The sequence below is a fragment of the Nicotiana tomentosiformis genome, chromosome 8 (assembly GCF_000390325.3).
Source record: "Nicotiana tomentosiformis chromosome 8, ASM39032v3, whole genome shotgun sequence".
Lineage (NCBI taxonomy): Eukaryota > Viridiplantae > Streptophyta > Magnoliopsida > Solanales > Solanaceae > Nicotiana > Nicotiana tomentosiformis.
The window spans coordinates 128,708,680-128,725,855 of NC_090819.1; the positions used below are offsets into that span (position 1 = coordinate 128,708,680).

General features: G+C 37.4%; 1 protein-coding gene across 1 annotated transcript; it reads right to left on the minus strand.

The window, feature by feature from the left end:
* Positions 1–6,348: 6,348 nt before the first annotated feature.
* Positions 6,349–9,916, minus strand: LOC108947834 (protein neprosin-like). Its single transcript, XM_070184171.1, has 6 exons — positions 9,745–9,916; positions 7,884–7,975; positions 7,345–7,437; positions 7,060–7,254; positions 6,442–6,597; positions 6,349–6,375 (listed from the first exon to the last, which is right to left on the minus strand). The coding sequence occupies exons 1-6, from the start codon at positions 9,914–9,916 to the stop codon at positions 6,349–6,351; spliced, it is 735 nt and encodes a 244-aa protein (XP_070040272.1).
* Between the last annotated feature and the right edge of the window lie 7,260 nt (positions 9,917–17,176).

The following is a 17,176-nucleotide window of genomic DNA, read 5'->3' on the forward strand; positions in this document are numbered from 1 at the left end:
CCTCAGCCGAAGTCAGCTGCGCCCGAGCAGTCTCCTTCCCGAGGCCAGGCAGTCCATCCTGCCTCTCCATTCTTCGGCCTCAACCTTGACTACATCCAGCTCAACTCGGAGTTGGTCGATCCGATCGATCTTCTATTGGACCTGCGGATTCCAACCATTAGTCACCGAGTCTAGCTCATTGTCACTAACTTCAAATATTTTTACCTGTTTGACTAGGTGGCATGCTCCTTCCGGGCCACCTCTAGCTCAGCTCGGAGGCTCTTGCTCGCTGAAAAGTTTGTAAATATCTCTCTTCTCAGTGAGCCCTCGGACCTCGGCCTCAAGATGGTTCAGCTTGTCCCGATATCGAAGAAAAGTTTCATGATGAAGCACTGAGGCCTACACACACAAATAAAAACATTAGGGTTATCTACAAATTAGTCTAAGTACAAGTTAAAGTCATCAAGAAATATCTGAAAATACCCAGTTTAGCGCATGTTGTGCTTTGTTGAATAGGCTAGGCACATCTACCTCGTTCATCTTGTCCTGGTCTTCCTCGATCACCAGACACCGAAGGTAGCTGGCCACCCCTGTGGGGGCAGAGAGGACCCGGGCATCGTACAAAATAGAGATGACGATGGATCACTTTCGGTCAGGATCCATGCTTGGAGCCGAGAACCGGTTGATCAATTTCGGGCTTGAGGAAAGCCCGCTTGGTCCCAAAGATGGATTCTTCTTCAGCACCTCTAAGTCACCCAATCCGGTGAAGTCCTCCGTGGTGGTAGAATCCACGCCATAAAAAAAGACGCAAAATGGGTCATCTTCTCCATGGGCCCCCTCGTTGGGACATTCTTTCACCGTCTGAGCCTCGTTATACATGGACTCAGTCAATGAGGGCGACTCAGTGATATCTATCAACCATGTACTTCCTTCGGGGCATTGCCTGCATCCCGGGAAGCCTCGACCCCGACCTCCTTGTCGGCCTCCCTAACCTGAGGCAGATCGACCTCGCCTCTCTCCAGTTCGGAGGCCCTTTGCCCTTCGAGTTGCGGTGGCACGCATGCCATCAGATCGAAGGCTTCACCTTCTTCTTCGGATTCGTCCCTCAACCGATAGAGTGAATTCGAAGATGGTGCTCGAGCATTGGTGCTTTCTTTAAACTTGCGCACCAGCCTTCTTCTTGTTTTCTTCTTCTCCGAGCTCGGAGAACTCAGAGCCCTCTTCATTTTCTTCTCTTCGGCCTGTCTCGGAGCAGGGGACTTGGTAGGTAAGTCCTCGCTACCGGCTAGAGGCCTCAGTTTGAAATCCTTGGATAAACCTGTGAAAAGAAATAAAATAAGTAAAAACTTAATGACACAATAGGAACCCAAAAATTACTTGTTCAGGAAAGGAATCTCACCATGAGAACGGGCCTCCCAACAGCCCTTCGAAAGCTCGCGCCAGGAGCTCTCGGAATAGGGTATTTGTGATATGATGCCCTTGACCCACTCCTTAAGTCGAGGGACTGCATTAGGGACCCGAGCAACGGCTGCACCAGCACAAAAGCACTGATGAGAAGGAAGGAAGAAAATCGTAAAATCATATTTTGAAAGCAAAATTATACTTACGTGATGTATTCCACTTCTCGGGAAATGACATATGCTCACCTGGGATCCAATCTGATGTCCTCACTCGGAGAAAACTGCCTTAACACCCTCGATCCCGATCTTCGTCAATACTCGAGAATGGGGCTTTGCTGGCCCGAAGCACGAGCTTTATCAGTCCCCCCAGAAGATTCGGGGACTGTATAAATGCAAAAGGTGGTCGACGGTGAACGAGCATCCATCGATCTTGCTCACGAAGAATCGGAGAAGGATCACGATCCTCCATAGTGAAGCGTGAATTTGATCGAGGCATACCTCGTATCTTTTGCAGAAATCGATGATGACCGGATCTAATGGGCCCAGTGTAAAGGGATAGGTGTATACATTTAAGTATCCCTCGACGTGGGCGGTGATGGCTTCATCGGGGTCGGGAACCATTACGTGCTTGTCAACCAAATTGCAATCCTTTTTTACCGTGGGGAAAACATCCTTAATGATCGAGCAGAGGTACCTCGAGACCTCCTCACACCGACCTTATACGGAGGAAGGCTTTTCAACCTTAAAATCAACATTGACCGGACACCGCCCGGGGATGAACATTTTTAGAGGAGGTTCTGGTACTGGTTACTCGACGATAGTACATGAAGCAGTCCCCTCGGCCTCGGCGGCCGACCGCGCAGAGGAAAGAGTTTCTTTTTGGGGAACAGTTTTTGAAGTCTTCGTCATTTCTTTAAAAAATGGAGGAAAAATGAGGAAAAAGAGGAAGTTAAAGGAATGCACTTGATGACTTGAGATGAAGACGAACAAGAGTTCTTACAAAAAATCTCAAATAAGCGGGATATAAGTGCCAAACAATATTGAGATTTCTAAGGTACGAGGGTAGAAGGCTTGGATGTAAAGTTTAAATGAACAAAGGAAGAGGTATTTATAATTTTTCAGCGGCGGTTTGCATCTAGGAATGGCCGACTGGCGGCTGACAAGCATTTAATGTCATTAAGACTTGACTAGCGAGACGTTTCGTTTGTTTTGTCGTTTCCGTCACGGGATATCGAAGTAAGAATCGGAAGCTCATGTCGTTTCTCGTCGTCTACTCTCCAAAAAACAAGGGGACTATCTGTATACGACCAAAATCGAGCTCGCCTGCAACATGGTAGATCAGGCTCGAAACGTGGCAATAAAGGGCTGAAGATCGACCCCAATTCCCACCGGGTTAGAACCCGGGGGCAGAACGCCTGCCTTCGAAGAATATCGAAACCGTGATCCCGGAGTCGGTCCTAAGAAATATTGTTAGCATAGCCAACAGAAGGCCGAAATATTTGTGACCGGCCGGATATTACGGCGGGAATCACGGCACGTATCGATAAGGGATCGTTAATTAGTAATCAAGAGATTTATTTACCGTTTATAGAATTGTACCTAAAGTAGGACCCCTCTACTATATAAAGGGGGTTTGATAATTCATAAAACACATTGTAACACGCACTAAAAAGCAGTATATTATTATTTTTCTCTTTAAGCTCTTATCCGTCTGTATCTTAAGACCGATCGAAGTACATCCGGTTCGAGGGTGACTAGTCTTCCAAGACTGAAATTGTCCAATTCGTGTGGTTTGAATTTACTTTATCGCTATTTATTTTAATTGCAACTCAATTTATCATTTTGTATCAAGTTAATCCGCATATCCTTAAAACCACTTACAAATTCAATTGTTATCCGATTTTGAGGGTAAACACGTTGACACTTCAATATACATATTAAGTGGAATATTCTTCATTACTATTTTATTATCCTCTACCGTAATAAGTGGTTTACTTTAATTGACTAGTTCGTTGGACAACAAAGAAAACAGACATTTAGCTTAATGAATATTACGAATACAGGATATAAAGTTTATTGGTTTTTACAGCAGCCTCAAATTATATATTCAATAATTACTAGGTTCATAATCAAATATTTATAAATATTTAGTAAACTTCGTAATATAAATACAGAATTTAGAAAAAAATTACTGGGTTCACGGAACCTATAGACTTAATTCTTAAGACTAGATCCACCCCTGCCTACAGTCATGTCATGATCGTTATCCAAAAATAATAATAAAATTAAGACAATTAGTGAAGATAAGATGAAGAGAAAGAAAGAAGGCATATTCTTATCTACCAATTAAACAACAACAGCAACTTGAACTGAGCAAGATTTAAAGACAAACAAAGAAGATGCCAACTCAAAAGTTTTCAGCCCCAAACTTACTAGGATGACAATCAAATGACACTGATATATTCCCCTTAATTGGGAAAATTGGTTAATTTTAATTGGGAAAATTGTTAAGTGTGCATTGCATAATTGTAGGCGGTATCTGGAGTTAAAGAAACTTGACTAAATTAGACTATATGCCAACAATGTAAAGGAGCTAATCCGTGATCCAATTTGCGTTTTCAAGTAAATTGAATTACGTTCAAGTAACAAACTCTCTTTAACCTTTTCCATTTGAGTTAATTAGTTCTAATTGGTTACAATGTGAATATGCTGAAATAACTTTGTCTATATATAATGCATTTGTATCGAAGAGAAGAGTATCAACAACTTAAACAATCCTCTTCATTTTCTCTCTTCTTCTAACTTCCTACTTCTTCTATAATTACTCAATTCCTCAGGTGGTACTGTAAAGTACTAGACTCAGATTTTAGACCTTGGTCCTAGAGGGGTAGGCATAGTCCTCGGCCATAGTACGACGATGAAAAGGTTTTTGTCGATATTATGTACGATTCCCCACGTATGCTTGTTCGATTTTGATCAAAACGAGAATATGCGGCGCATAATAACCTAGACGGCTAGTGATATCAGGACAAATGATGTTTCTAGCCATCCAGGTTAATATGTGTGCAGTTATGGTGATATATAGTACGTACTCGTTTTTTCGAAATCCGATAAGCTTACGTGGCATGTAGTATATCGCCAAGCTTATGTCGTCTACTACGGAGCACTATACGCGAGGAAATAAACCTACCATTCTAGGGCCAATCGTCTTAAATCTAAGTCTGTAATTAATTAAGGTAATTGCCTTTTCTTCACATGATCATGGCAAAGAAAAATCACTTCACATATGGCTGAACTTTCGTATTGTACATAAGTTAGTGTTTTTTTGAATGTTACATTGTATACTAACTTACTAAGTATGAACGAATTATAGACTTTCTAATTCTGACTAGGATTTTCCATTTCATTTTCTCCTCGTTTTTTCTTAATACCACGGCGTCTTTTATTTCTTTTCTCTTCTTCTCTTTTTTTATTTCCCTGTTTGCCCTTAATTGTATCTTCTCTTGTAATGGATGAAAATCCAAATTGTTTTTTGATCTTTACTAAAGAAAAGGTAATTGGTCTTTTTTTAGTTTAGTTGTTATTTTATAATATTACCTACAAGTTTTATATTTCTTTCCTGGAAAACAAAAGACCAATCAAACCGTTGTAAAGAAGTGAAGTATTATCACTAAACTATTGAAATGAGCCCTTATAGATATTATACAATAAAATGGGGTCATGGAAACCTTGGTTAAAGTTGATATACTATATATTTGGCAACTTAATTAGGTCCAATTCCAAATGAACATAAAAAATGGACCAGTGGTCAACTAATATGTTGTGTGATAATTTTGACTTGGATTTACTGAAACTCTGTTTGTTCGAATAGTGTATATTTCTTGATTTATTTTGTATGGTAACAGCATATTAATATATATGATCACCTTCCCGCTAAACCCAAGTTGAGTTATATATATTATATATATAAAACTTTTAATTCAATTTTGGAGCTGAAGCATGGAACTTTCATAAAGAGGTTGGAAGATTGTGATTTTATCAACAGCAAATTAACGAACATGATTGAAGAGAACTTTGCAAAGATAAATCATAATTACAATAATTTTACATATGTGTATCATCTGGTCCCCCGTAAAACATATAATGCGGAAAATTTTCGGGTCCTCCATGTGGTTCATCAATGACCCGATACAATATTGGATTGTCAAGAAATATGGATGTTTTTTCTGCATTTATCGTCTCGCCTTTATTATTAAAAACTATAAGTCCCCTACAATAAGCATCGAGTGTAGGATCTGGAACTGCAGGAAAAAAGCCAGTCCCCATTGGAGGATATGGTACACCTGGCGGAGTATATGCCACTCCACCCCACTCAATATTCGTAGCAAAGTCGTTTGCTAATGCTGTAAAAATTCCTGGAGGCCAAAAACCAACAGCTGTCTGATTTTCTCCAACTAAAAGCCACCAGTTTCCGTTTGCTAGATCCTTAATTAGTTTCAGAAAATGATATATGTTAGCATTTTTAAAACGCTTCAAATTTCTTATATAAGCAATTAGTGAAAAACTTAATAAAGTAGACAAAAAGATACATAAATTTTACTCGATCAATGTACATAAAAATCTCCCATTGTGTTTCATCCCCTCGGCGAGAAATATGGTCGAATTCAGAATCAAGATATATGTTACTGTTTACTAATACAAAACCAGGACATAATGTATTGAAGCAATGTGTATTTCCAGCCTAAAAAATATTTAAAAATTCATGAACAATCATTATCTATTGAGGTGAACATTTAAATTGAAAGATACTAGTTTTATGAACAAAAGAAAACTTACTTGGAAATGTATAAAAAACTTAGTATGATTATTCCCATATAATGCTGGATCCACCTAAAACAAGAAATAGAACTGTTATAATTATTAAGGGTTCAATGAGGTATAAAATTAAATCTCCATCTCATCCTCCCATTCAATTTCCCTTTTCTATATCTGTCCTCTAAAATTGAAACTATTGCAAGTAAGAAAATATAACTAAATTATTAAAATAAGGAGTTAAACTTACTCTCCAACCAATTTGCATACTATCCGGTCCTTTTTGAATCTTCAATCGACACGCACTACTTTGTTGACTTTCAACGGAAGGATTCCATATACTAGCTACCATTGCAGCTCCCGCAAATTTGTTATTTGGATCACTTGGAGTATGAACTATTGCACGCTGAATACAAAAGATAAAGATTTTCGTTACTGATTACATAGACTATCCAAGTTAACTTTATGTTTATTCACTTGAAATCTTAAGTGGAGCTGAAAAGAAGGAGTCAAATGATAAATCCGCAACCAACTTATTCTTAATGCAAAATATAACACCCAAAAAATGAAGGGAAAAACGATTTACACATGAAGTATTTTCTCCCATTGTATCCTCCAGCTGTTTCCTCCAAAATGTGGTTAGTCTGCACAAAACAGTAAAAAAATATGTCAGATTTACACATGAAGTATTTTCTCCTTTTTATAATTGTAGGAAGTCTTAAGTAAAATGAAATAAATAAATATAACATGCATTATCAATTTATCATACATCAACCAAACTGAGCTTCACTTTTATACATTATCTATTCTGTTTTCCAGAAATGAATAATCAAGATAGCTGTAAATTGATGTACATATATAATCTTACATCCTCTAAGTGAGATTCCAATGCGAAATCTTCTGGCGATGGTATACGTCTTTGTCTAATAAGATCATGTTTGGTAACTCTTTTGACGGGAACGGTTCCAGAAAGACAACCTTCATTCTCTGACCATATCTTCGAAGATATATCAACATTTGAAGCACTTGGAATTTGCTTTATCGTGGGTAAAGTATGTTTCATCTGTCAATCCAAAACTTATTTTAATTTATCTATACACAATACTGCATTTGTATAAAGTTGAATACACAAAAAGAAAGCGTAAATACATGCCTCGGGATGAAACTTGTGGTTCTTCAATAATGGATGATCAAATGCAGGTTGTTTGTAGAAATTCACACAGTCATATGTATCCCCCCATTTAGTCTGTGAAGCAAAACTTTCATAAACTTATTAGTAATCTTGGTTGCACAATTCAACATCATGCTATGGAAATGTAACTTGTGAATAAATAAAAATGACTTGGAATAAAATGGTTGGTAAATGATAAACAATGCTTCATCTCTCTAGTACTTTATCATATCTAACTTTCAAAATGAATATATATAGGCTTTTGTTGGAGGAGTTATTGTGCCTTAAATTTTTCTGGATAAAATGTAACAACAAATTAGTGAACCTGTCAAAATTATAATTTATAAATTTCACGATTTTCAACTACAACATAAAATACGAAAAAATGGTAAATTCAGTTTACCAAACTTAACTCGATTCTTAAATAATCATGGATATATGAGGTGGAAAGGTATTGTCTTCTTTTTAAAATTTAAATACAAAAGTGATATTCGCATAGAAAATATACAAAAAATACATACCTTAATTGTTTTGACTGCTGGTTTGTTCAAATATTTAAGTTGCTTCTCCAATGCCAATTCCTCAAGTTTGGACAACTTCGTTTCTCCTTGAACTTTGTCATAATTCAAAAGAAAATATAATACCAGCAAAGTTTGTAGAACATTTCTTTGATGAATCAACATACTCTGTATTCATTAAAATTATTTTTATCAGCGACTGCTAAACACATGTATATATGACAAACTAAAAATAAATGGCCTCTACCAAAATCTAAAGTGATAAAAAATATTTAGACAGAATGAAAAAGACGTGTCAAATAGGCACCTTAAAATCTTGAACAAGCTATATATGAGTTTATGTGTTTTTGTGTATTGTTGATGAACTCTTCTATGAATTTATAGAGAAATGATGAGATTTCCAAATGGTAAGTGTGAACCATAAAAAAGAAAGGAGCTTATTTTATGGAATTTGTTTGCATTAATATTTAATAATTGGATTTTGATCAAATTAAAATTCAGTAACGGATATGAAGTGAGAGAAGAAGGGGGAGAATGTTTTTAAAATAAAAATAAATGGGAAATGTAAATGTGCTATTCTGTAAATTTTCCACTTTAATATCACATTGTAAAATGAAGAGCGTTTCGTGTGTATTATCAAGAATATTCCATATTCCTATTGTGCAAATCCTCCACTTTCATGCGCTATTTTCTTAATTAGTCTAAATATATTCACATCTTCTTCTTAATGTACATATTAGTATTTCCTTATATGTTTTCTTTGCTGATTCTTTATTTCCTTTTATTGTCAATGTCCTCTTTTATGTATTAATGACTACCTTTATATGTCAACTTTAAATTAAACTGTTGATATATAGTGGTCGTAGAATAAATTTAAGGGAGAACAGGTAAGGAAGAAATTATGCAAGACATTCCATTATCAAAAATCCTTCTACAGAAAGTTTATGAATTTCAAACTGGAAAATTCGATTCGATTACCCAATTATTAACCTAAAAAGAGAAATAAAAACTCCAAAAGGAAAATTACTTGTAGCTAACATAAGATTTGAGATCAATGTTAATTATGAGTGACAACAAAATATGGATAACATATATAATTAAAAAAAAATTATCTTCATGTCTTGTTGTTTTTATGATTTTTTTGAAGATGGTAGACCCTTCTTTATATGGATTATTTGCCCCTTTTTAGGCGATGCCCCTTTTTAGGCGACTCTTTAATTTTTTTAATTTCCGTTAGTCAATGGGATTGAATTTTGCTTTTAAAGGTAATTGGATTAATCTTTTTTCTCCTTAGCAGAAAAACATTAGTCCATTAGACTAAGGGAGTAACGAGGGACAGAATTTAAAACGTAGTGCAATAGTTAGCCATTTTAGCTCTTACTACACCTCTCTCAGTTTCCGAAATCCATAATGCAATAAAATCATTTAAACCATTAAAGGCACCAGGCCAGATGGCATTCACCCAATTTTCTTCCAGAAATATTGGTCATCAGCTAAAAGCTTTTACTACTTTAGCAATTCCAGAGGAAATAAATAGGACTTTTGTAACGCTGATTCGTAAAGTTAAGCACTCACAAAATATATTTCAATATAGACCCATCAGCCTTTGTAACACCATCTACAAGACTATTACAAAGGTCATTATAAACCGTATGTGCCCTTTCCTCAATAAAATTATTAGTCCTAACCAGTGCAACTTTATTCTAAGCAAGAGAGCAATTGACAACACAATAATTGTCCAAGAAGCAATCCATTTTTTCAGGAACTGCACTGGGAGATCTGGGAAGATGATGCTCAAGATTGATCTTGAAAAGGCTTTTGACAGACTTGAATGATCATTCGTTAGGACATAGGAGCTCCTTACATGCACTAAATTTCCCACAAGACCTAATAACACTCATCATGAATTGCACAACATCAATAATTGCAAATGGCAAACCTACAAATTTCTTTGAGCCATCAAGAGGTATTCGATAAGGTGATCCACTTTCTCTGTACCTCTTCATCATCTGTATGCAATCCCTAACAAGATACATTGATTATGAGGTAGATGTCTTGAACTGAAAACCCATCAAACTAAGCCAGAATGGTCCCGCAATTTCACACCTCCTATTTGCGGACGACCTTATTCTCTTCTCAAAGGAGGACAATACTAGTGCAACTTCTATCATAAACATATTCAACTTCATATCATGCAAATCTGGCTAGAGAATTAATTTTTCAAAGTCAAAAGTACTCTTTTCCTCAAATGTGCCATCCACCACAAACAGACCTGACTACCACCCTAAACATTAAGATAAAAAATAATGTGAAAAAAATACCTGGGCTTCCCAATTACAAATCTACAGACAAAAAACTTGGTCTACCAATTCATACCTAATAGGATGAATACTAGACTGAAAGGATGAAAGGCCAAACTCTTAACATTATCTAGGAGATTAACCCTTATACAATTAACTCTATCAGTCATCCCCACCCACTCCATGCAACTGAATCTCCTTCCAGCTAAGACTAGAAACAATATTGACCGTATCCATAGAAACTTCCTATGGGTCTCTACCAGAGACCATAGGAAAATCCATCATATCAGTTGCGACAAGGTAACATCGTCTAAGTAAGAAGGAGGTCTTGGGCTATACAAAGCAAAAGAAAAAAATGTAGCACTCCTCTCAAGCCTACTATGGAGATAACTTTCCAATCCTGAGTCTCTTTGGACTCAAATGATAAAGGGTAAATAACTAAGCAACTCATGAAGGAATATTATCAGTTATAAAATTAATGACTCTTACATCTGGAAAAGCAGTGCAAAAGCTTATTTATTATTCTCCAAAGGACTAGCTTGGAATGTGGTAAACAGACGACATATAAGCGTTTGGGAAGACAAGTGGATTGTTGGCAAATAGGGAATTAATAGAAAGACCCCTAAATAAAGAAGGTATCAATACAAATTTGAGCTCCTATATTAATAATAAAAATTGGACCTTAGAAGTTCTATCATATGATTTACCAACTACAATTACTGACCTTATAACACAATCATACATTCCGTTCTCTAACAAAATAAGTGACTCATTCTTCTAGAAAGAAACAGAAGATGGGAACTTCACAACAAAATCGGCATACAACATCTTTGTTAGGCTCACATAACCAAACCATAGTCAGGAATCCTTTAACCATTGCTGGATCTGGAAAGCAGCATGCCACAACAAGCTCAAAACTTTTTTGTGGCTGCTAATCCTCCAGCAACTCCCCACTGCAGCGGTCCTGAGTCAAAGAAAATAATTGACTATAATAACTGCAAACACTGTGGGTGTAAGGCCCAATAAATATTTTTTTACCTAAAACCCGGGGTTTCGTGGTGCCGAAGTAGACTTATGTGTTGACGATTTCAGAATTTTTGGGTTGATCAGTGCGTCGGGAGTTGAAGAAATTTTTTGGAAGTGCAGGTCATTATCTGCGGCCTATTCTGCAGTTGCAGAACTGATCTTCGGAACGTAGATCTACCGCAGACTGAACCAGAAATCTGGGCAAATTTTTGGGCCATTATGCGGTCTATTATGTGGCCGCGTAATCATTTTGCGGGCTATATAACCCATCACAGACCCATCACAAAAAATTCCGAATGGCAGTTCTGCAGCGCATTATGTGGTCGCAGAATAGGTTTGCGGACCGCAGACCGGTCGCAGAGTGAGGCAGGGGTGCCCAGTTACGGAGGACCATTATGCGGACAGTAGAAGCGTTATGCGGTCACATATACGACCGCAGATCTGTGTCGGGACTTCATTTTTCTAATATTTTTTACCCGACCCTATTTTGACTAAAAGCCCTTGGGACTCGTTTTGAAGGCAGAAATCTGATATTTTAGAGAGAAGGGAGAGTGTTCTAGAGAGAGGAAGAGGAAACCCTAGGCTAATGGTTCGTCAATTCTTTCTCAAGGCTTGGAGAATTCACAAGGAAAACTCACAAGGTCTTCATACAAGAGGTAAGGTTCTAACCCTTGTCTTAAATTTCGAGTTTAGGTAGAAGATGGGTAATTGGGAGTATGATTTTTGGGTATGAGAGTTATTTATGCATGCATGTAGCTATGAGGATGGTGGGGAGGTAATTGAACTAGTATGAGTAAACTCTTGGTATTGAATTAGTTGTGGAGTGAAGAAAATCTTGTGGAAGAACATTGTAATCAAATTCGCACACCTAGTATTTGATAAAATGCTCAAATGAGCTGAAATCATGAATATCTTCCTAATTTGTGTTTAATTTTGCTATGTCTCTAAATAGATTGAAATTACTAGAATTTTCAGAACTGTGTAGTGAATTAAGGAAAGCTCAAAGCGAGGTATAAAGGCTAAAATCTTCTTCTAGTATCGGAGTTCCCGAATCCTTGTTAAATTCTATCATTTGCAATCGAACTTGAAACGCTATTGATGTTTCAAACTAGTAAAATTGATTCCCGATTGGCATAACGTGTTAGAACTCTCGTGTGTTAATAATTCTCTATTATTTACTTAATTATGTTATACTCCCTTTTGGGAGAAGATCTTGTATGAAATCAATGTGATTAAATACTTATTTCTCATATGATGAGACCTTGTGAACTTATACTTGCTAAGGCTAAATGTGCCAACGGTCGATTTAAAAGGGAACTCTATTGTACAAACTATTATCGTTTTGGGAATTCGAAGTATGTCATTGTGAGTACACCTCCACCAGCATACATTGGGGTGAGGCGGCAGGGCCGCTTTGTGTAGAATTTTTGGTATTGTGATTGCACATCCACCCGCATATGTTGGGGTGAGCCAGAAGGACCGCTTTATGTAAAGGTAGTTGTTGAAGATCCCAGACTTATAAATTTATAAATGTTATTGATAGCTCTTAATAAATTATCTACGCCTTTAATGGCTAACTAAGCCTTTTATTGTTACCATGATTCATCATATCTATGTTGAATTTTTAAGTCCTTGCATATGTGTTTGGTTTTCGTATTAGTACTATTCGACATGTACTAACGTCCCTTTTGCCGGGGGCGCTGCATCTTTAATAGATGCAAGTGGTTCCATAGAAGGTGATATTGTTCAGCGATAGTAGCACACCCTCTCCTCAACTGACTTGGTGAGCCCCACTTCATTTTGAGGTCCTGTATCTCTTGTTCCAAGTACATAGTGTTTTGAGGTATAGCCGGGGCCTTGTTGCTGGTACTGTCGTAGTACACTTTTATTTCTATTAGAGACTCCGTAGACATAGTGTGGGTTGTATCCTCTTTTGGGAAGGTTGAACTAAACTTATTGTAATTGTATCATCTGTCCCACTTTTAAATACGAATGTATAGTGTACTATTTTGTGGACTTGTTAATGACGTAATGGAAGTGAACTAGTGTTATTCACATGACCTATTAATGTTTAATTAATAATATAAATGTATCTTCTCTTTATACATGGATGAGTTGGGTAGAAGGTATTGTACATGCTTGCTCGGTCGTGGGTATCTCGGTTGAGTGCGGGTCGCGCTCCACGAGGTCGGGGCATGACAGTGGGACATAGAAAAACACAAACCATTTGTTTTTCCAATGTTCCATGAACAATGCCATATGGGGAGATTTCAACTTCAACATCACCCCAACACCAACCTCAAACGAACTAGATTGGATAAAAATGACATGTACCTCTACACTGAACATCAACCTACCAAACTACACAAAAATCCCAGTGGCAATTATAACTCCAATAATCCTTTGGCATATATGGCTTAACCATAACCATAAATACTTCAACAACTGTTCAACATAAATTGACAGCCATAAAGTGTTTATACAAGCAATGAAATATTTTCACCTCACAAATCATAATTTAAAAAAATTTCTCAGCTCGAAAATTCTAATAAAATGGATACCCTCACCACAAAACATCTATAAACTCAATATTGACGGTGTACACCAAAACAACACCAACATGGAGCAGGAGGAATCATTAGAGATTCAGACGGAAACTTGATTAATGGATTCTCTAGCCACATAGTGGCCTCATCACCAATCCAAGGAGAAATTATTGACTTACTAAAGGGATTGGAACTTGCTTTCACAAAAAATGGAATACCAATTATAGTGAAAATAGACTGCCAGGTATTACTCTTCATATTACATGACAAAGTCCACAATGAAGCTAATGTTAATTTTCTACATGACTGCAGGTTCCTGCTTGACGCACTAGGCCATCTGGATGTTAGGCATGTCTACTGTGAAGGAAACCAAGTGGCGCACACACTTGCGCAGTATGGGTGCTGCTGCAACTCACCTACTAACATTGAGTGTGAAAGACCACTTTTGGAGTGAACCACCTTTATTTGCTTTCTGTACTTTCGCAAAGACTTATTAGGGACTGTATCGTTAAGATCTGTCTCGGCCTGTAATGACACTTCTTAACATAAATAATAATCTCGTCTCTTAGCAAAAAGAAAAAAAGCCCTATACTTGATAATTAAGTGTTATATACTACTAGTGGATTTACTAAAAAACAAATCCCCCTAAACCCTAACAAAATCCCTAAACCCAAAAACACGTGCGTGAGGTCGAGAGCTCTGGCGATTGGCGATTTGCGACGACTGAAAGTTGAAGCTCGAGCAGCTCTTCAATGGCCGCTTAGGCCACTGGCCAGCCTCCTCCTGAGATTGGTCAGTCGTCTTCCCCCTCTCTATAACTATTAACGACCACCCCAAACAAAAATCTAATCCAGAATTATGTGAAACTACTTCAACCAGCCTCATTAAATGCGCCTATGCAGCAACAACCTAACGTAACCCTAAAACCTATTGAATATCTTCATGGAGAACCAATCGTACGTCGGAAGAAGCAAGAAGTACGTCAATCCATCGCTCAACAAGGATTAAACATGGTAGTCTTGGGAAATTCTCGTATGGTAAGCCTGGGATTAATGATTTACATAAATCCATACCAATTTAATATGAACTTAAAGGGCAGTGTTCAATTGGATTAATAGAGGATAGTCATGTGTTAATCAAACTTTCAGTAATGGAGGATTATATTCATCTTTTGTCAAAGCCTGCTTTTTATGTGAAAATACAAAATGAGATATGGCAGATGCGTTGTACTAAGTGGAATCCATGGTGGAAACCTAATGAGGAAACTCCTATTGCAATTGCTTGGATTTCCTTTCAAGATTTGCCACCTAACTTCTTTGGCAAGGAATTTGTGTTCTCTTTAGCTAGGGCAGTAAGAAGGCCACTTCATGTGGATTTGGCTACTCAAAATGGAATTCGTCCAAGTTGTGCTAAAGTAAAGGTTGAGGTGAATTTGCTATCAAATTTTCCTCAAAGGATCAAAATTGTAGAGGATGAGGATAAATCTAGACTTGAGGAGTTTAAATGGATCAAAATTAGGAATTATTACATTTCTAAGTATTGTAAATCATACAAGAAATAAGGTCACAAAGAAGAGGAGTACTGGGTTATCAACCCAGAATTGAGGCAGTTTGAGGATCAAGGCAATGACAAGAAGAATGAACAAGAGATAATTGGCACAACTGTTGCTTCTACAAAGGTGTTAATGAGTGAGAAAGTTGTTGGAAAACCTATGGAAAACCCAGCTAAGTAGGAGTGGATGCAGGCAAGAAAAAATAAGTATCAACGTGATAAGAGGGGGCATATTGTTGACAACACAAAAGAAAAAGAAGGGAATAATGGAAAGGGAAAGAACAAATTTGAGGCAGTGATCACCAACAACAAATTTGATGCTTTGGAGGTGGAAGAAAATACACAACCAAGTTTGAGGATTACAGATGGCAAAGTTGAAGACAAGAGAAAGAACAATGTAAAGGAACAAACTATTAAAGAGACAAATAAGGGACAAGATCAGGAGAAGATGAAGAAGGCTGGGGATTCATCCTTAAATCCTAAGTCTTCTGGGATTAAGATAGGGAATTCCGGATAGAATTTGGAAAAGGTAAATAGTCCTAGCTTACCTTATAAAGAGTCTAAGTTTCTTAAGGTTGAGAATACTTCCTTAAATAAAGAAGAATTTAATGCTAGACGAGTTAAAAAGGAGGCAGTGGATAATGCAAATAAGGAAAGGGAGACAACATTGAAGGGGAACAATTTGAATCCTACTCCAACCGGGATTCAATCTAATAGTCCTATTGATACATGGATTGATGAAGGGGCTATAAAAGAATCCATAATTGCGTGGGTGCATAGAAGGTTTCGTACAAGCAAGGAGGAGCTAAGGCAACTCAATGTGACAACAAACTACTCGTGTCATGATATTCCATCTCAAACCTATGGGGATTCTGGACAACTAGAGGATTTTAATGAGGTAAATTCTGCAAAGGCGCTATGGAGTGATGGAGTTGAGGTTATAGAAGATCAATTGGGCACAACAAATGCAACAAATGACAAGGAAAAGAGGGACAACATTCAGTCATAAAAAATTGGCAGTTTTGAAGAAGCTACAGTAAACCCTAGCAGTCCAAAATCTAGGGTTCTTGACTATTCTAGCTCAAAGGTGAATCAATCAATTCCATCAACTGGAGGTGATAGAGGAATGGTAAGAGGACCAGGAAATCAAGGGGTCATAGCTACAACACCATTTTCCAAGGATTAGGGCAATGGAACAGTAAACCCTAGTAATTCTGGGGAGGTTTTAGCTTATGTTGATGGGTTTACGGTGTATGCATTAAGGAGTGAACATGTTGGGGATGTTAATATGGAGGTAAAGGAAGATACAGTGTGCCCAAACCAAAAAACAGGCAATGGGAAGGGTAGTGATCTCAATGGAACAGTGTTCTCTGAGCATACTGCTACAGTAAATCCTGGACTAGGTAGTGTTTATGAGTTGCAATTTAAAATGATGCAGGCTGTTGTTCCTTCAATGGATCATAAAAAGGGGATTGAAGAGCTAGATGAACAAGTTAAGGAACAATTTGAGCAAGGAATTATCCCAAGTTCAGTTGGGGAAGTAGAGGCAGTTCCAATGGCTTGTGAATCTGGCATTGATTAGATCATGCAGTTACAAGTTAATGTCCCATTGAAGACTCCTTTGCATACCTTACATGATATAGTCACACATAATATTGCACCAGTGGAAGAAGAGTTAATGAAGCAGCAACCATTGGAGGAAGAAAGTGATGATGAATCAACTGCTGGAAATTTTAAAGAAGTCATGAGGGAGGCAGATGTATCACCTAGAGCTAGGCAAAAGGAGGAAAAAAGACAAAGAAACAAATCAAAGAACCTCAGCTACCTTTAAGAACTATGCCTAGGAGGGCACTATCTCAATCTAAATGATGAT